The sequence below is a fragment of the Myxine glutinosa genome, chromosome 5, assembly GCF_964187855.1.
Source record: "Myxine glutinosa chromosome 5, kmMyxGlut1.1, whole genome shotgun sequence".
NCBI classification, from domain to species: domain Eukaryota; kingdom Metazoa; phylum Chordata; class Myxini; order Myxiniformes; family Myxinidae; genus Myxine; species Myxine glutinosa.
In genome coordinates this window covers 195,172,141-195,193,998 of record NC_136265.1, presented here as the reverse complement: position 1 = coordinate 195,193,998, position 21,858 = coordinate 195,172,141, and the positions used below count along the sequence as shown (strand labels likewise).

At 44.2% G+C, this 21,858-nt stretch overlaps 1 protein-coding gene across 6 annotated transcripts in view; it reads right to left on the bottom strand.

Moving 5' to 3' along the window:
• Positions 1-246: 246 nt before the first annotated feature.
• The window catches only part of ACTR5 (actin related protein 5), an 81,261-nt gene continuing 59,649 nt past the window's right edge, over positions 247-21,858 (bottom strand). For all 6 annotated transcript variants that reach the window (XM_078779321.1, XM_078779320.1, XM_078779322.1 and 3 more), the window contains 3 exons: positions 1,324-1,472; positions 946-1,078; positions 247-835 (listed from right to left, as the gene is read on the bottom strand). In XM_078779321.1, the coding sequence (XP_078635447.1) occupies positions 650-835; positions 946-1,078; positions 1,324-1,472 (468 nt within the window). In that variant the 3' untranslated portion in view covers positions 247-649. The remainder of the gene's footprint in view (positions 836-945; positions 1,079-1,323; positions 1,473-21,858) is intronic.

Here is a 21,858-nt window from a genome sequence, read left to right as displayed (position 1 = left end):
TACCATACGTTGGTCTTGAACCGTTTTTGACATCACCAAAGGTCGCTATGAAATGTATATTGGGATGTGGGGTCAGGCAGTGCTATTGCCGGCCTACAGGCAAAAGATAGCCACCACGAGGCCGCTAACACGTTCCGAAACCACCCCCGGGAAAAGCTCACCCAGTCGGTGAGCACCGAAATTACCGTATTATCGAAGAAGAAGATTCATGCACTAATAACGGTCCACATTAGGAAGAACACAATGTACAGTATAAAAGACAGAATTTGTATTTCCTTCAATAAAAAATAACTCCCTTGAGATAGTGTATACAATCGTTATTGCAAACCTGCACTGTGACACCTGACTGCTTTCAGGGAAATTAAAAACTGGTTGCGATTCATTTCCTTTTTCAACGCTTTTAGACAATCGTGCCGTCCGATTACAAAAGTAATTGTGAAACGACAGGCTTGCTGATGAGCCAGAATGGAATCGCAATGCGAGGATCGGTGACGGTTTCCTCATTGTCGATGTGCTTAGAAGCACCGCATTGGTGTCAGGCCCGAAGGGATGCAGGGAGTTGCAGTGCTCACAATGACGTAGTAACAATGAAAACGGAGAACGTAATTGTAGCCGGGCTAGTTCAAAATGGCCGAGGCAAAACACAAACTCAGTTCTGTGGGACGCTGGGGGCCGGTATGTACATATTGGAGGCTTCGTGCTCCTTTAAATAATGGCCGCCCTTTTCCAGGTACTCGGCACGAGAGATCCAAACCCGCGAGTTTTCAACATTACGAGTCGCCCAGTCACACGCACCATGCCAGCTGTTCAGCACTGGGTCTTCAGCCAACATCACCTGTGGCATGGAAAAGAGAGGAGCTGATCGGGGAGAGCGCAATCTAATACAGTACACAAGATGGCAGAACATTAGTAGGTTGGGAGGAATAACGAATAGGTTTCACTTGCGTTGAAAGACGATTTAAAAGGCCTGATGGCAAGCAGCTCCTGCTGCAGCCTGGCCTGCATTCCCACGTACGCGGCATTTCCTCCGGTCACAAACAACCTCTGTACGAGCTTTGCTTGCTGCTCCGCCGGGTACCTACATGCAGAGAGAGTGCAAAGTTAGGACCTCAGACTTGTGCCACTGTATTAAGAATAATTACCTATCTGGTTTTAAATTGGCCATTTTTTATTGAAAAGAGAATTACTTCCATCAAGTTTCAAGGTAGTAACAACATGTCCTAAAAAGTTTATTTCTCCATGAACTCGATCACCAGCTGAGAGCTGGGAGGGAGTGAGGGAGAGGGAATACGAGACAAATCAAGCATGGACGATAACAGGTACCTGTTAAGCACAAACTCGATGGTTTCAATGAGTCCAGCACAATCCTCTCCGAGGAGCGATGGTTGGAAGATGGTCTCAGGGACCCGCGGTCGCTCGACGCCCATCCTCAAGCGGTAAAACTCGGACAAATTAAACGCGGCAAGTGGTGGCTGGAGAATAGCAGACAGGTCATCAGAAAATGAAACGTCCCTCATGTATACATACTCCTGCCAAAAGTCATGGGACATCATTTTTAATGCAAGAATTGCACGTGTGCACAAACACACACACTAATCCGATTTGTATTCTATTTTATTTTTTTTGTTACAGGCTCTAAAGTCTAAAGCTCGTTGAGGAGCTGCAGCAAAAATCACGCACACATGCAGACAGATACACGAGACAACACCAGAATTGACTTTCACACAACAACCACTGCTTAGATTGAGAGAAGCGACATCACTTCCCAGAACATTCTGGGTGCCAGCAACGTCATCTTTTTGACAACACTTTTCTCTCCACACTCAGCAGGACAATCAAGCAGGAAGTTCATCCTCCCCGAGGATGCCAACCGATGGTTTTTTCGGTGTTCTGGCCCTTAAATGCTGAGTGTCAAGCAAGAAAGCAACACATACTATTTTCAAGTCTGGTATGAATCAAACCACCGACCTCTCAGACTCGGAGGAGGCGCTCTCAACTATTACACCACCAAACCGCTAACATCACCACCAGGCACAGTAAACACTAATCAGAGAGCAGTCTCATTTCTCAGTTTCAGAGCGTCGTGTAACAAGGTAAAGAGTTAAAGGTGTTTGAATGAGGTAGTACTAGTAGTTTAAGGAGTCCCCACATGGGGACCTGCATCAGCAGCACAAACCAAGGTCTCCAAGATCATTGGAATATCCCACGCCGAAGTTGAATCGATGGGAGGGAAGGGAGGCTGCCCTGAACATCTGGAGGGAAGAATGAGATTGAAGCTAATTTGGAAGTTGGTTGCACAGGTGGGAAAATAGGGGAACGAATGAGTGGAGATGAACAGTGGTTTTTGTTTTTTGGTAGTTTCACCAGAAGGGGGTTGCTGATGGAACGCATGTGCCGTGCAAAGGAGGTGGGAGAACGCAAAGACCACCAACCTGATTGCGATGTGAAAGTGTTCCATCGTGGGAGATTGCAATGATCTTGAAAGCCTTGGTTTCCACAGCATCAAGCTGAGCAAGGTGTGAAGCGGGGGCCCAGGTACAGAGGAGAGAGCACTACTCCATCAAGCTGCAGATGAAAGCCTTGTAGGTGGATAGGAGTTTGGAGGCTAACTTAGAAGTATGGTTTTTGCTCAAGAAATATCATGGCTGGCAGTGAGACCCAAAAGTTGAGTGACTGAACCTCTTCAAGAGGATTGTGAAGAAAGTAGAAAGGAGGGTTTGTCATATGGTCCTTTCGGAGAGACATAGTGAGAGTCGGAGGTTTGTCAGGATTGAAAGACATGTTCGAAATGTTTCCCCAGCTCATGATTCTATCAATGTCTGAAGAGAGGGAAGGGGCTGCTGCCTGTCTGTCTGAAGGATGAGGGATGTCACAGCAGAGGGTGGGAACAATTGTGTCGAAAAAAGAAACTTGGTGGGATGATAACCTAGTAGCTGTAGTTCATACCCTGGATGGATGTAGGTTTCTTCCTTCTTCAGGGTTGTCTAGGACAAGACATCTTGTTGATACCTGTTAAAGAATTTCTTGGATGATCGAGTCTCTTTGTGTGAATCATTAACTGTAGAATACTTTGAATAAATGGCTTAATCTCATGAATTAGTTGTCGATTGACACACACACACACACACACACACACACACACACACACACACACACACACACACACACACACACACACGTGGAGGTATGCTCTCTACCGAGTGCCGTTCTAGTTTCTTCATTGTCAAGACCCTTTATCTCTCTTTTTTACCTCTTCACGATTAACCATCCCTTTTTTTTCAGTTCTCATGGTCTTTCTCATGAGTCTTCCAGTATGTCTGACGAAAGCCCTTTTTTGCTAAAACTGATGTCATGTGTGATGTAAAATGGATGACATTATTTTTGAATGTTTGTTTTTTGAGATTTGGGAGAGATTTCGTTTATTTGTTTTGTCTCAATTTACTTTTGTACTATTCCTTAAATTTTTTATGGAACTTGTTTATCCCTTTTAAATAGATTTTTTATCGTGAATGTCTTCTTTAAATCTCAAATTGTTTATCTGCATTCTTGCAATGTAATGCAACTAAAAACTCAAAGCCCAAATGGAGCCCCCCCCCACCCCCCACCAACAGTATACCATGATGGTGGTGAACCATGGCTCCTCTACAAGGCCTGATATTGTCATGAGTGCAAGCATTCAGTTAAAGGATGTCACAGGTAAAGCTGCACACCTCGAGGCTACGATTAAAAACAAAGAAATAAATGAACACCTGTCAGCAGGAAATGACAAACACCTCTCAGATGACGCCATCCTGTTTCAAGCTGCACATGCATTACATGGCCAAAAGTATGTGGACACCCAAACATCACACTCCTATGTGCTCTTCAAACTTCTCATTCCAAAATCAAGGGCAATAATATAGAGTTGCCCCCCCCCCCCCCCCCCCACTTTGCTGCTATAACAGCCTGCATTCTTCTGGGAAGGCATTCCACTAGATGTTGGAACATTGCTGCGGAGAGTTGCTTCCATTCAGCCACAAGAACATGAGTGAGGTCGGGCACTGATGCTGGGCAATTAGGCCTGGCTCGCAGTCGGCATTCCAATTCATCCCAAAGGTGTTCGATGGGGTTGAGGTCAGGGCTCTGTGCAGGACAGTCAAGTTCTTCCACACCGATCTCGACAAACCATTTCTGTATGGACCTCGCTTTGAGCACGGGGTCATTGTCATGCTGAAACAGGAAAGGGCCTTCTCCAAACTGTTGCCACAAAGTTGGAAGCACACAATCGTCTAGAATGTCATTGTATGCTGTAGCGTTAAGATTTCCCTTCACTGGAACTAAGGGGCCTAGCCCGAACCATGAAAAACAGCCGCAGACCATTATTCCTCCTCCACCAAACTTTACCAAATTTGGGCAGGTAGCGTTCTCCTGGCATCCGCCAAACCCAGATTCATCTGTCGGACTGCCAGATGGTGAAGTGTGATTCATCACTCCAGAGAACGCGTTTCCACTGCTCCAGAGTCCAATGGCGGTGAGCTTTATACCACTCCAGCCGACGCTTGGCATTGCACATGGTGATCTTAGGCTTGTGTGAGGCTTCTCGGCCATGGAAACCCATTTCATGAAGCTCCCGACAAACAGTTGTTGTGCTGACGTTGCTTCCAGAGGCAGTTTGGAACTCGGTAGTGAGTGTTGCAACTGAGGACAGACGATTTTTATGCCCTCACACTTCAGCATTCGGTGATCCCGTTCTGTGAGCTTGTGTGGCCTACCACTTGGCGGCTGAGCTGTTGTGGCTTCAAGACGTTTCCACTTCACAATAACAGCACTTACAGTTGACCAGGGCAGCTCTCGCAGGGCAGAAATTTGACGAACTGACTTGTTGGAAAGATGGCATCCTATGACGTTGCCACGTTGAAAGTCACTGAGCTCTTCAGTACAGCCCATTCTACTGCCAATGTTTATCTATGGAGATTGCATGGCTGTGTGCTTCATTATATATAACCGTCAGCAATGGGTGTGGCTGAAACAGCCAAATCCACTAATTAGAAGGCGTGTCCACACACTTCTGGCCATGTAGTGTATCATTTGATTTCTGAGTCAATCGTCACAATGCATCGTTCATCAGCCACTCAATCCACAGGATATTTCAAATGAAGCTCAGCAAATAGTTTCGTCAAAGATAACCTTTATATTTTCTTACATTGGGTTATTTCTTCAAAGCCCCCTCAATCTCCTGATCCGACAGACAGGTTTTTGCTTGGACAGTGTAATGCAGCAATTCACAGGTATATCCTTTATCTGGGCCAAGATCGTTTGCATGTCTTCAACGGGGCAATGCAGAAGGACGCCGAAGCATGTTGGCCTTGGAGTTTCATCATTATACCAAATGCCTCAATCAAAGGAAGTTGTAACTTTGTTGAATAAAACTACAACGAAGTACAAAGGATTGATACCAGTTGGGCAAACGAGCAGATAAAGAACAGATAAACACTAACATTATTCGCCCAATGAACATGATCCCAGGTGCTGTGACTCATGGAGCAGGTGATAACTTTAATCATGCCACTGAATCACTTCAAGGAGCACATCATGATGTCCTGAACATGGTGCTTTGCCAAAAGGAACAAGGAGCTTTCCCTGGGCACTTTGGTGACGTTGCTGGATGAGCCACACAATCCACTAGATCAAGGACCATATCAAAGGAATAAAGGACGACCCCAGAAATTCTCCAATGTCCAGATTGTGGAGGTCAACAATCAGGCTGACACATGTCATTGGAAAAGAGGACACAGATTGTTTTTTGGAATGGTCTGATGTTCACGCAAAGGCCTGGGCTATAGACAAAGCATATCTTCTGCTTAGAATAGCGCCTTCACTAAAGATATTCGAAGGAGATTTTGAACAATTGACCTCACCCACAGTTCCTGGATAGACAGTGTGTTACGTGCTCCTCCCCAAACCCCGGCCACGGTGTACCTCCGAGCCCCGAAAGGAGTCACGGCAGAAAGATGTGCTATTATTTGTGCCAATGACCAATGGTGAAACCACACCAATCAATTGTTACAAAAACCAAGTATTGTATTAAAACCACACAATAATAACAAGTAACGCACGTACAAGAAAACCTCACTTGCACAGCAAACATCATATAATTTCTATGATGGTACCACCAATTTCCTGAATCAATAACTCACGGTATTCCCACGTGAACAATCGGTAACATCCCCCAAAGTCACTGTGTCACGATACCAGGCCAAAGTCGATCCCCTTGGCTCTCGCGATCACAGGAAAAGGTCGTACTGAGACCTGAACCCAGAACGGCTAACAGTCGATGCTGCAGACGAGCCGCTTGGTGAGGTGACGGGCCGACGTCGGTCCGGTAAAAGTTCACCCAAAAGGCGACTGGGAATTCACACCTTCGGTTCACCAGACAATGACGCTGACATGAATGATCAGCGGCTCCCAAGCGGAGAACCGCGAAGAACCACGAGTTCCCAAGCGAAATCCACGACACACACGAGAACCAGGCGAATGGCTGGTGCGAGGTGAAATGGCTGGTGCGAGGTGAAATGGCTGGTGCGAGGTGAAATGGCGGACGGGCTGGTAATGGAGGCGTACCTGCTCTCCAGCGATGATTCACTTTCAGAACCAAAAGCAAAACCCACCACGCAGGTTTATTTGCCACAGCAATAATGACCCTGTCACAGGAATCCCTTTACCGGGGAAACCAATATTCGCTCGTGACCAATGTCCACCAGCGTCCGCTCGACACCTCGAAGCCGATCGGCCTTCCTTTCCCGATCTCACTCGATCCTCTCGCCCGCCTCTTCTTCCTCTTCCGTTTTCTCCCTCACCCATCTCGTTTTCCTTCCGAGACATTATTTTTACCTTTTAAGACAGTTATCTCCATTTCACACTCAAACTGTAACAATAATAGTACATGAAACTAAAAATGCTTCAAGTGGATGACAACCACAAAGACGGAAGTGACGAATCCGTAACAAGTGTTTCATGTAATCGTAACTGAACATCAAGCTAACATCCATAGGCTATTGTCGAATGATTCCCTACATCAGCCACAGAATACAACAAAGTTGATACCATGATGAATAACTTCCAAGCCATGTTCTCATCCATTGGACAAGATTGGTCATGTGATCTTGGATGAATAATTGTACAGGAAGGCTCAGATAGTCAAAATAAAGAAATACAGAAGAATTTGCCAACTACTACTGTTACGTGCTCCTCCCCGAACCCCTGGTCACGGTGTACCTCCGAGCCCCGAGAGGAGTCACGGCAGAAAAAGTGTTATTCTGTATGTCAAAGATCAAGGGAGAAGCCACCCCAAATGTTACTCACAAACAAATATTGTATTAAGATCACACAAGAATAACAGTACAACAATAATAGTATTCAAAAGTACAATCAATACGTCCTATGATGGTACCATCAGTTTTGTAATATTTAACTTACTGTGCTCCAAGTGAGTGAAACACGAACATTCCCCAATGTGTCTTATTCCCAGCTTCGAGACGAAATTGATTCGCTCCAGCGATCGCCAGAACGAAGTCCAATCGAGACCAGAATCCCGTGCGGATGGCAAATACCGTCACACAGCCGAAGCTGCACAAAGGCGCCCTCAAGGCGCCTGGGAAATCCAACGGCGCCCTACAGGCGACTGAGAGATCACACCCTGGGGTATGGACGAATTAACCTTCAAAAGGCCACGTCACACACACGCCCCAGATCGACGTCTGAATGCGGTGGAGATGGTCGAAAAGAGACGAAACCGCGAGCGAAGCACAAGTCCTGCACGAGCCAAAATGGCCAACGACCCGGTCTCGTGGCGCATGGCACGGCGATGATTCTCTCCTGAATCGATCGCAAAATCTGACACGCAGGTTGACCGGTCACAGCGATGACAACTCTGTCATAGGAATTCCTTTCCCAGGAACCCCGAAAGTTCACTAGCGACTTTCGTTCGACAACGTTCGCCCCGGACCTTGAAGTGACTCGCTTCTTGTCCGACGACTCGCTTCTTGTCCGACTTCACTCGCCCCGCCCTCTTTTTCTCTTCTTCTTCTTTGTCTTCCGGTTCCCGATCCGGTTTCCTGTTTCTTGTGACATTAACTTTTTTTTACCTTTTAAAAGCAGTTCATGGACAATAAACCTTTTGAAAACAATAATAGTATATGGAATCAGAAATATTTACAGTGGATGCAAACCACCACAACGGAAGTGACGAATCCGTAACACTACCTATAAATGGGTGACATGCTTTGAGCAGTGGACTACATGGGTGATACTGGACATGTCATGGAAGAAAGTAGGTTTGAAGACGTCATTATCAAAGCAAATGTTCACACATCTGTCATAAGTCAGATTTTGAAGGGAAATTCTTACAGCAGGAAGCAGAGATATTCCGCTGCACAAGTTAATGTACGAATGAATACATCAGCTTACGTAGATTGCACTTAGAGACTGGATGAGTGAAGAGGCCCTGAATGATCAAACAAAGGCTACATAGGCTGAGAAGGCAAAAACATGCATCCAATTACTTCAAGTGGAGAAGTCACGTCCGCAAAACATAGATATCCATTCAGCCATAAAAAAAAACTTCACTGAAGTACAGCTCTTGATAAAGACATTGATCATGGCAGAACCTGCTTTGTATACCTTCGCTTTGTGCGATAATTATGTCACTGACCTGTCCCAGTTGCTCTTGGATTATATAGCAGCCAAACTAAAATATGGCGACTGAACATAAAAAACTGCTATTGTTCTACAATGGCAAAACATATATGAATAGAAATACCAAGAAATAAAAGTTTCAGTTTATCTTGTTCTTCTTCCGTTCATCTCTTGCCTCATATTCATCTTTTGATTTCAAATCCAAATTTCTTGAGTGCAGTGCCTTCAGAAAGTATTCACACACCTTGACCTTTTCTCATTTTGTTGTGTTACAGTCTGAATTTAAAATGGATTTAATTGAGATTTTTTTTGTCACTGTGATGCCAAAGTGGAATATATATATATTTTAGAATTTTTCACAAAACAATTAAAAATGAAATACAGAAATATCTAATTTACATAAGTGTTCAACACCCCCAAGTCAATACTTCATAGAATCGCCTTTGTCAGCAATTACATATTCGAGTCTTCTTGGGTATGTCCGTATTCAGCTTTGGCACATCTGGATTTGGGAAGTTTCTCCCATTCTTCCTTGTTGATTTGCTCAAGCTCTGTCAAGTTGGATGGGGAGTGTCGGTGAACAGCAATCTTCAAGTCTTTCCACAGATTCTCAATGGGATTCAAGTCTGGCTTTTGGCTGGGCCACTCAAGGACTTTCACACTCTTGTTCTGGAGCCATTCCAGTGTTGCTCTGGCTCTATGCTTGGAGTCGTTGTCCTGTTGGAAAATAAATCTTCACCGCAGTCTAAGGTCTTTTGAACTCTGAAGCAGGTTATTCTCAAGGATTTTCCTGTATTTGACTCCATTCATTGTTCCCTCTATCCTAACAAGTCTCCCAGTCCCTGCCAATGAAAAGCATCCCAATAGCATGATGCTGCCACCACCATGCTTCATGGTAGGGATGGTGTTAGAATGGTGAGGAACTGTGCTCGGTTTCCACCAGACGTAGCGCTTTGGATTCAGGCCAAATAGTTCAATTTTCGTCTCATCAGACCACATAATCTTTTGCCTCCTGCTCGCTCAGTGTCCTTCACGTGCCTTTTTACAAACTCCAGGTGTGCTGTCATGTGCCATTTTCTCAGGAGTGGCTTCTGTCTGGCCACTCTCCCTAAAAGCCTGGATTTGTAAAGGGCTGCAGAGACTGTTGTCCTTCCAGAAGGTTATCCCATCTCAGCCAAGGAACTCCGTAGTTCTGTCAGAGGGGTCATTGGGTTATTCTTGCCCAGTTGCTCAGTTTGGTCAGATTATAGGAAGAGTCTGGGTAGTTCCATAATCTTTCCATTTCTTGATGGAACTCACTGTGCTCTTGGGAACTTTCAACACTCTAAAAATTGTTTTATACCCTTCCCCAGATCTATGCCTCCTCACAATTCTATCTTGGAGTCCTATGGAGAACTCCTTGAACTTCATGGTAGAGTTTCTGCTCCGATATGCACTGTCAATTGTGGGATCTTGTCGAGAAAGGTGCGTATTTTCTAAATTATGTCCAATCAATTGAATTGGCCACAGGTGGACTCCAATCAGGTTGTAGAGACATCTCAAGGATGATCAAAATAAATTGGATGCACTTGAGCTCAATTTGGAGTGCCATAGCAAAGGGGTTGAATACTTATTGACTCAATACATTTAAACTTTTCATTTTTAATTATTTTGTGAAAATAAAAAAATTAATTCCACTTTGACATTATGGGGTATTATGTGTTGATCAGTGACAAAAAAATCTCAATTTTATCAACTTTAAATTAATGCTGTAACATCAAAATGTGAAAAAAGTCAAGTGGCGTGAATACTTTCTGAAGGCACTGTATATAGCAATAATAACAAATTTGACTTCACTGTTCCAATACTTATTGCGGGGAAAAATGGCCTCTAAACGGTGGGGTTTTTTTTTTTTTCCCAATACTTATGGAGGGCATGTTTGATTTCTGATCGCTAGTTGTATATATGGGGGTCAATGGGTTAGGATTGATAGGATGGTGGGGAGAGTTGAGCCACTCCCCATCCATGAAATGCCCCATACAGTCAGCATCTTTTATAGCCTCTCCTAACCAAACTCCTACTGCCTAGCTTATTGTGTTGACGGCAGTTTCCAACAGATGGCAGAAGTGTGTAAGGCGGAGTTTCTGACACCTTAAAACCAGATTGCTCCGGACAGGTGGGGCACGCCAGCTTTAGATGGCAGCCTAACTAGGAGAAGGACAACTCAGATTTAAAATCCACAGCTATGGGTTAAATAACCTGGCACCGGGCAGCAGAGGATACCTTGAGCCACTCGGTGGCAGAATAATTCCTTTTGGGATCAACGGCACTGTCTGACATAGATGGAGGCACATTACTCAACTCTATGAAGAACTGGCTCCATTTACTGTGCTTCACGTTCCCACTAACTCAAGGGAACGAAGTATGAAGGGTTGATCCCCCACACTGTGACTATGATGGTACCAGGGAGTATGCCAGGGAGTATATACTATGACAATCATGGACCCATAGGACAACCCGGTGCTGGTTTTCCAGCGAGTGTGATGCATAAAAAGCAAACCCCTTCTCGGGGAGGTGCTAGACTGAGATGTGGCATGTCCTCAGCTACACCAATTCCTGATCTTCAACACACTAAACGTATTGCTACATGAAATGTATTATCATTAGCCTAATTAGGATATCCGGAAGCCACAGTGAATTAAATGACAAAACTCCGAAAATCAAAAGCAGACTTGTCCGAAGAAAGAATACCTGGCAGTGGACAGCAGTAAGTGAGCAATTGCACCCTCATCCATTCAGGAAAGTCACAGCACACTAATGGAGTAGCACAGCTACTACAGTACTGGCAAGTGATAAGAGCGGCTCATTGATGTCATGGCACCCTGTTTCCGGCCGTCTCCTTGTGGCTCGTCTAAAGCATCGACATGGCGACCTTTCTCTGGTCGTCGCATACTCCCCTACCAAGGTCTCTGCAAGTTCACAGAAAGACACATTCTATGAGCAATTTAAGTCTTTTGTAACATCAGTCTCCCATCATAGTCCATGGGCCAATCACTCAAAATTGACTTTTCGGTACCAGTCGGGGGGACAAAGGCTCACTATATTTTTTGTAAAGAAGATGGGCTGGGGCATATATTTTGATATGATATCCATTCCAAATTGGTAGCTTTATAGTATTTTGGAGGGAAAATGTGTATTTTGGGGGCAAAATCCAGTTTTTCGAAAGAATTTTTTTTTTTTTAAATACTTGTGACAGGAAATTACTTTTGACAGTTGAAATTAATAACTATCAACAGTATTGATTTTTTCAGGTTGTTTACATTACGGTTTTTGTCTGGTTGCCATGGAAACGGCCGTTTTGGGGCAAAAAAGGTGTTTTTTACACTATTTTCTAAAAAATTCATATCTCAGTAACAATTCAATATATTTGAATAGTTTCAGCTGAAATCATTTCCTTAGACCCCAAGGTAGTTTTTTAGTAACATATAAGCACAAGATCACATGTCAAAATAGGGAATTTTTGTGGTAGGAGAATATCATTTTTTTGGGAATTTTCCAAAAGATTCCCAAAAAAATGAAAAAATGAAAAATCAATACATTCATAGTTTTTACACACATTTGTCAGGTATGCATGGTTGGTAATGGGCATTTATCCATTTATATCTTTCCAGACTGAGGCACATTGAGAATGGAGGAAGATGGTCTAATTCCACCAAAGCGGTTGTGTACAGACTGCTTGATCCACTGTACAGATGACGATTCTAAACGGGTGTCACCAAAGGACTTGCAGTCATGGCAGACATTGTTAAGGGCAGCAGAAATCAGAAACCATCAGCCTATTCTGACTATCGCAGTGGACCTGGCTGAGGGACATATCCCACCTGTGCAATATCATCGTAAATGCCGCAGTGTTTTCACATTAAAAAGGAACCTTGATCGATTATGTACCACGGAACCCGGGGAAAATATAGACATGGCTGAACATTCCCGACAAGTGGTACTGAGGCAGGAGCCAAGCTCTTCTCGAGTTTATGAAGCAAAGTGCATATTTTGTCAAAACAGTAACAAATACCTGAAGGGGCAGCATTCTAAGGAAAGACTTGTACAATGCACTCAGCTACGGGCTGACTCAACAATCAGACAGGTTGCCATACGAAAGATGGACCAAAGAATTCTTGCTGTTCTTAGCAGGGATATTGTAGCTGCAGAGGGCCATTACCATAGGTCATGCTATCGTCATTATACAAGAGAAGAGAAGGTACCTGCCAGCTGCAGTGACAATGGCGACATTGCCCATATGGAAACTGACGAATCTGTCTACCAGGCTGCTGAGAAACTCTCATACAATGAGTTATTCAAATTCATTCGAAATGAAATCATTCAAAAGCCCAAAGTGATATATCTGACTGATATGACACTGCGACTACAATTATTATCAATGAAAATGTCCGGCATTGTGGAGGTAAAGGACTCCACTAAAAAGCATATCCGCCGCAGATTGGAGAGCGAGTTTGGTGGATTGCTTCATTTTGTTCAAAATGACAGTGGCAAATTGTTAGTATATACTGATACCTTGTCAAGGGATGAACTTGCCAGAGATAACATGGAACTGAAGATGACAATAAATGCATTACAAGCATCAGAAAGTGACCCGATGTCAGTAGTAACCAAAGCTGCCTTACAAATGCGTACTGTTATTCGAAACCAGAGATTAATGGAAGATTGGCCACCACAACCATCAGAACTCACTGCTGAATCCGCACACATACCTAATGCAGTTACACATTTTCTGCAAATGATCATAACAGGTCAGCAAGGTAGAACAAACTCTAGTGTTCGTGTCGAAAGGCAGGTTTGCTCAATAGGCCAAGATTTAATATATGCGGTTACTGACGGTAGGCGTCATCCACCAAAACATATCTTGTTGGCTCTTGTGGTCAAGTGTATCACAGGAAATGTTGAACTCATTAAAATTCTTAACAGACTTGGACATTGTATCTCATACTCAATGATGGAGCAAATAGAGACAGCATTGTGTATGCAGAATGTTGTGTGCAAGAGACGAGATGGAAGGGAAGTGGTGTGAGAATGGTGAAGGGTCGGCAGGGACAGAAATACAAGTTTGTGTGGCAAGGGTGCCTGGAGGGCGTGAATGGTGTTGGTGTCCTGTTTTCTGAGGAGTTTGTAGACAGTGTGGTGAGTGTGACTAGAGTGAGTGATAGGTTGATGATGGTGAAAATGATGATTGGAAAGCTCTTGGTGAACGTCATCTCGGGATATGCTCCGCAGGTTGGTCGAAGCGATGAAGAGAAGGACAAATTCTGGTGTGCGATGGAGAAGCTGATGGAAAACGTGAAAGATGAGGAAGTTGTTGTGGTAGGTGGAGACCTAAATGGACATGTGGCAAGGAGTATGGATGGTTTTGACGGAGTTCATGGGGGTTACGGATATGGTGTGAGAAATGGAGAAGGTGAAAGGATTTTTGAGTTTGCTGATGGAGCTGATTTGTTGATTTGTAATACTCAGTTCCAGAAAGAGGATAATAAGCTTGTTACATACACGTCAGGTGGGTCGACGACAACCATTGACTACCTGATGGTGCGTAGGCGAGATAGGGGGCACCTCCGGGACACAAAGGTGATCCCGGGGGAGGAGGCTGTTTCACAGCACCACTTGGTTGTCTGCGACGTAAGGGTGAAAGGTGCGAGGAGAGCTCGGCGGGTGAAGTACCAACCGAGAATGAAGGTGTGGAGGTTGAAAGAGGTGACAGTAAGGGAGGCATTAAAAGAGAGGCTGAGTAGGGTCGAGGATGATGTGGTTGAGCTTGAAAGTGGTTGGATGTCAATGAAAGCTAGTCTGTTGGGAGCCGTTGGTGAGGTATGTGGATGGACAAAAGGACCACCGAGGCACTCGGAAACATGGTGGTGGGATGATGAAGTTGGAAAGAGGATTGACGAGAAGAGGAAGAAGTTCAAGTAGTGGCAGAAGGCGAAGGGTATGGGTGCAGAAACAGCAGAGCATGAAAGTTATAAGGCAGCCAGGAAGGCTGCAAAGAAAGAGGTAGCAAAGGCGCAGGAGGCATGTAGGAAAATGTTCGGAGAACGCTTGGATTCGGAAGAGGGTCAGAAAGCAGTATTCAGGATTGCAAAGCAGATAGCGAAAGAGAGGTGTGATGTGATGAGGGTGAGTTGCTTGAAGGATGAAGTGGGACAAATCGTTGTCGACCCAGATGGAATTAAAGGAAGATGGAAAAGATATATGGAAATGCTGTTGAATACAGAGAATGAATGGGATGGCAACATAGAGAGTAACCCAGTTTTAGGACCGGCAGAGAAGATAACTAAGAAGGAAGTTGAGGAAGCGATAAAAGCAATGAAGGGTAGAAAAGCGGGAGGGCCGACGGGAGTTGTGGGAGATATGTTGAAGGCAGCAGGAAGTTGGGGTGTGAAGAGAATGACAGATCTGTAATCTGGTGGTGAAAGAAGGCCGCATTCCAGTGGATTGGGAACTGAGTACCCTCGTCCCTCTATACAAGGGGAAAGGTGACCCTCTGGAGTGTGGCTCGTACCGAGCGATAAAGTTATTGGAGCATGGAATGAAGGTATTGGAAAGGGTGTTGGAGAGGAGGATAAGGAAGAAAGTGAAGATCGACGAAATGCAGTTTGGATTCATGCCAGGAAGAGGAACGACAGACGCGCTTTTCATTGTGAGGCAGTTGCAGGAGAAGTACATGGAGAAGAGGAAGAAGTTGTTTCTTGGGTTTGTTGATCTGGAGAAAGCATTCGATCGGGTTCCACGCAAAGTATTGACATGGGCATTGAGGAAGTTAGGAGTGGAGGAATGGTTGATCAGAGTAGTGATGGCAATGTACAAAAGAGCGCGCACAGCTGTAAAGACGAAGGACGGGAACAGTGGTGAGTTTGAGGTGAAGGTGGGAGTGCATCAGGGGTCGGTACTAAGTCCACTACTATTTGTAGCTGTGATGGAGGTGCTGGCTCAGAACGTAAAGGAGGGTTTACCGTGGGAGTTGTTGTATGCAGATGATCTGGTGTTGATTGCGGAAAGTATGGATGGACTGAAGGAAAAGATGAACAAGTGGAAGGAATGTATGGAGACAAAAGGTCTGAAGGTGAATATCGGAAAGACGAAGGTGATGGCAAGTGGTAAAGCATGTGGTGAGGTGGAAAGGACTGGGAAGTGGCCCTGTGCTGTGTGTAGGAAGGGTGTCGGAGTGAACTCCATTCAGTGTACAATGTGCGCTGAATGGGTTCATCAAAAATGTAGTGGTCTGAGAGGGTCATTAACCAGTGTGGCAGCTACATTCAAATGTAAGGTGTGCACCGAGGGAGCTGCAGATGGAGGAAATGTTGAGTTGGATCTTGGAGACGGTGTGAAGCTGGAAGGTGTGAAAACATTTTGCTACCTCGGAGACATGCTGAATGGAGAAGGTGGATCAGACTCGGCAACGGTTGCTCGAGTGAGATGTGCATGGAAGAAGTTTCGGGAATTTAGTGGCGTGCTGATGATGAGGGGAGTGTCGTTGAAGCTGAAGGGAAAGGTGTATGCTGCATGTGTGAGAAGTGTTATGATTTATGGGAGCGAGACATGGGTAATGAATGTAGAGCAGCAACGAAGGTTGGAAAGGGTGGAAATGCAAATGGTTCGACGGATGTGCAGAGTATCGTTGAGAGAGAGGAAGACAAATGATGAATTGCGAAAGATGATGGGAATAGAGCCTGTGATTGATGCTGTGAAGAGGAACAGGTTGAGATGGTTTGGTCATGTGTTGAGGAAGGATGAAAGTGACTGGTTGAGAAGAGTGATGGAAATGAATGTAGAAGGAAGTAGAAGACGGGGAAGACCGAGAAAGACTTGGCTAAAGATGGTGGAAGAAGAAATGTGGGCAAGGGGGTTAACAAGGAGAGATGCAGAAAATAGGGCAAAATGGAGAAGATTGTCATGGGGACCGCAAGGCTAACCCCCACTCTAGCAGGGAAAATGGCCTTTAAAATGCATGTTGTTGTTGTTGTTGTATTGTGTATGCAGAAGTTTGGCTCCATATCTGAGGTCAGTCTGCCAGCCAGCGTTCTGGTTTTGCAGGCCACTACCCTTGTGGGACAATATTGATAAACTTGAAGAAACACTGAGTGGTGGCGGAACTTCACACCGTGTGAACGGCATTGCAATCCAGGACAAGTTTATTGGACCCATACAAGAACAGCCGAAAACACCTGTTACAAAAAGCAAAAAGAGATCCATCGACATTGAAGAGGCCCCTCTTCCTCAGCACAATTCTGGGGAACGGGTTGGTCCAGCACCAATTATTTCGATTGAACCAAATGCTACAGATGCAGTTACAGAAGCGCAGTTAAAGAATTGGTTATGGATGATATTTCGCCAACAAGATGGTACTGTGCCGAGCTGGACAGGATTCAACATTCTGGCTCGTAACAATGTCAATGTTATGCCTAACACCATAGGTTATCTACCAACTATAAATGCACCAGCAACAGAGATGTCAACTGTTTTTGAAATTCTGATTCAGTCTGAGATGATCAGACGTGAATTGCAGCTGCCTCGCATGGTATTAGTGTTCGATCAAGCATTGTATGCAAAGAGTGCTGAGATTGTTTGGAAGCACCCTGAAAATTTTAGCGGTCTTGTTCTCAGGATGGGAGATTTCCATACAATAATGAACTTCCAATCCACCATAGGCAAGCGTTTTCAAGATGCAGGTCTGCGAGAACTTGCTGTAGAATCTGGGATAATCGCTCAGGGCTCTGTGCAAGCAGTGATGGACGGACATCAATACAATAGAGCGGTCAGACTTCACAAGCTAGTCTATGAAACCATTCTAAGATTGGCATGGAAGCAATTCATCCCATGGTTGCAAACCAATCACATGGCAGATGTTGTCATCTTAGATGATGCCATTCAATGCATTGAACTGACATGTGATGACATCAATCAAGACTCTGTGAATGCAGTCCTTGACAAACCTAGTGTCAAACGTATTCTCCATCTCTTTGACATATTCCTGCAAAATTTGCGAGATGGCAGTAGAGGTGAATTAGCCAGCTTCTGGGTGTCATATGTTGATATGGTCGACATCATGCTAGGTCTGATACGGGCATCAAGAGAGGGAGATTGGCTACTGCATCTGAGCTACATCAGGCAATTGATCCCTTGGGCATTTGCATATGACAAAATAAACTATTCTCGTTATCTACCGATATATTTTGCTCAGATGTCACAACTTCCATCAAGTCACCCAGAGATACATGACCATTTCATAAGTGGAGGGTCCTCAGTCCAACGAGGAGGCCAGAATCCTTTCGGTAGAATCCCAGCTGATCAAACGATAGAGGAGACAGTTAACAGGGACACCAAAACACCTGGGGGCACCAAAGGGTTCAGTCTAAAATCAAAATCACTTCACCGATACTACATGACATCAGAATACCGTAGTGTTGCTCTGCGGCATATGCGTGAGATGGTACATCATCCAACTCCTCAGCTTTCTCACTCTGATCTTCAGACTCCACGGATAAAGAAGGATCATATCGATACCAAGGCAGTTGCAGATATCCTTGAGCATGAATGGATGAATCCTATGAGTGGTGATCAGTCAGAACTTGTAAGCATTTCTACTGGACGGCTTGCCACCACAGACATCGCTGATGACTTAAAAAAGGCATATGCTGTTGGTGTTGAAGCATACAACAACTTCAAGAAGAATCGTCTGGAGGCTGATCCCCCCACTCAAACCTTCCACAGCAAACTTGTCAAACAGAAACTGAAAACATTCTCAGATATGACCAAGAAGAAACGTGTGACACAATCAAATGGGAAGGAAATAATCCTACGAGCTGACAAGCAATTGTTTGCACACATGATTCTTGCAGCTCAGAGCCGAGAGTTAAATCTTCAGCAAGTACTCGCGCACCCACTTGGCCCCGTTCCATGGTCCCTGGCGACACCGGATGGTTCATTGAGAAAAACCAACAAATCAGCTCTTGCCAAAGCATTGGTAAAGGATATCGATGCTGCTGAAACCATCCCACAGCCATCCACTACTATCATTGATGGAATGAGTTTGGTTCAGCGATTGAAAGGGGACAATCAAACATTTGCAGAGCTTGCAGAAAGTTGTCTCACATTAGCACTTCATGAGGGCACCAACAGCCAGAGGATTGATATTGTGTTTGATGTCTACCGTGATGAGTCGATAAAGAATGCTGAAAGATCTAGCCATGGGGCGGAAGAGGGCCTGCAGTTCAAGAATATAACCAGAGGACACAAGATTAAACAGTGGAGAAAATTCTTGCAGACTCCTCAGAACAAATCTTGCCTGAACAAGTTCATTATTGAAGAATGGAGGAGACCAGAGCACAGGGGCAGATTGGGCACCAAGGTTCTTTATGTAACATGTGAGGAACATTGCTATAAGCTGACAATAAACAAATGGGAAGAAGACAATACGATGTTGTGTACACAAGAGGAAGCAGACACGCGAGTCCTCCTGCATGCCGCAAATGCAGCAATGAATGAATATAAAGCCGTCATCATAACTGCTGAAGACACAGACATTCTTGTGATCAGCATTGCCTTCTTCTACAGTATTCGTTGCCCAATATTGTATCAGAGAATTAGCACAAAAACCCGTCGAACATACATTGACATAGGCAAAGTTGCAAGCAGCCTTGGTGAGGAGTTGTGCACAGCTCTGATAGGTTTGCATGCCTTTACAGGCTGCGATTCAGTCAGTGCTTTTGCTGGCAGAGGAAAACTTCGTGGATTAAAACTAACTAAGTCAGTGGTAGCCTACCGAGAGTGCTTCAACGAGTTAGGTCAGTCTTGGCAGGTATCCGAGGGACTTATGCAGAAACTTGAAGCCTTCACATGCAATCTGTATGTATCAACTGGATTGACAGACGTGAATGAGTGTCGTTATCAGCTCTTCTGTGCAAAGAGGGGCAACACGGAATCCGAACAGTTACCTCCATGCAAGGATTGCCTATTCCAGCATGCTCAACGGGCAAACTACCAAGCTGGCATATGGCGTTGCTCGCTCCAGTGTATACCCGAAGTTCCTCGACCTAGCGATTGCGGCTGGACCATAGGTGACAATGGGGGCCTAGAGATTCTATGGATGACTGGTCTGCCAGCACCATCAGCAGTCTTGGAACTGATGAACTGTAATTGTGTTCGTTTATGTGATGCATCGAATTGCCCATGCATTACGAATGGCTTGAAATGTACCCAAATGTGCAAAAACCAAAAATGTGACAACCAGTTCGAGGAAACTGTGGACGACACGCAAACAGATGTATATAGTGAGGATAGTGATGGTGACAGTGATTCTTAAATGTAAACCACAGTCAAACTGTGACCATGTGAATTTTGGCAATTTAACACACTTGAACTAACTATTAACATGTATCAGTCAAGTTGATGTTTTTCTTAGCAAAATGAGACATTTTAGCACATTTGCAATTGAGAAGTGATGAATGTTGTCAACATATATTACATTAAGATTTCACCCATTCTGTTACTGGCAACCAGTCTCTTAAAGTGGTATATGTAACTCTGGGGACTTTCAAATGATGCAACAATGGCTAGTTAGACCATTGGTTCCAGATCAATTGTATTCAAGCATGTAAAATAGCTGGGAAATAAGCAGACTGCAATAACAGTGATAACTTATCCTTAACTGATGTATTGCAAGAAATGTCACATTATGCAAAACAAATATTTCCATAGCAACAAGGACATGATTTGGATGTCTAGAATGCATATTTTCTTTGTTTTGTGATGATATACATGTATTGATCAATGTGTGTAAAAACTATGAATGTATTGATTTTTCATTTTTTTCATTATTTTTGGGATTTTTTTGAAAATTCCCAAAAAAATGATATTCTCCTACCACAAAAATTCCCTATTTTGACATGTGATCTTGTGCTTATATGTTACTAAAAAACTACCTTGGGGTCTAAGGAATTAATTTCAGCTGAAACTATTCAAATATATTGAATTGTTACGGAGATATGAATTTTTTAGAAAATAGTGTAAAAAACACCTTTTTTGCCCCAAAACGGCCGTTTCCATGGCAACCAGAGAAAAACCGTAATGTAAACAACCTGAAAAAATCAACACTGTTGATAGTTATTAATTTCAACTTTCAAAAGTAATTTCCTGTCACAAGTTTTTTTTTTTGTTGTTTTTTTTTGAAAAACTGGATTTTGCCCCCAAAATACACATTTTCCCTCCAAAATACTATGAAGCTACCAATTTGGAATGGATATCATATCAAAATATATGCCCCAGCCAATGTTCTTTCCAAAAAATATAGTGAGCCTTTGTGCCCCCACATGGTACCGACATCTGCCCTGGCCCATGGACTATCAGGACCAACTTTTGATTCTCGGCAACCTGAACACATCCTCTGGCACAAAACGTACAGGATTTGATGGTGTTATCAGGAACTGCGGATCAGGCTATATTAATGACAACTCTCTTCGTATGATCTTCCTCTGCTCCTCCGATAACCTATGGGTTCTGGTTTATTGGTTCAGAAGGAGACACACAGATTCACCTGAATCTCCACCGATACACACGTAAAGAACTGGATCACATTTTATCTCGAGATCATTCAATTTTCAAATCATATCGGGGTTTTAGAGGCGCCAAAGCTCCGGCAAACACTGATCACAGATTAGTTGTGGCTGATATCTGCCTACACTCTGTATACCATTGCCAAGCAAGACCTGACCATTGATTGAACATGGAAGCCATGGTTCGTGACCCAGACCTGTCTGCCAGATGTTGAGGAGTCTTGGCCTCTTGTCCGTGACACTACAGCATCTCAAACAGTCGGATTTAGTAGACACAGAAACAGCCCTGGTTGTCGACTGATACACTGGCCATTATTGATATGATGAGGCAAGCACAACTTCAAGGAAACATCCCACAAAGAAAGACCCTTAGAAGCATCTATTGAGTGAAGGCAAGGAAAGACCTTCACTCGTGGTATGGACACCTGGCTTATGAAGCTGAGGAAGGTATTCATCGAGATTACCTTGGACCTGCCTTTCAGTCAATCCAGTGCATGCATACTGGTCAAAATTAAAATAAAAGCAAAAGCAGCATTCAGATCATGAAGGCAAGCGGGAAACCTTGCCCCAACAATAAGTAAACCCTCAC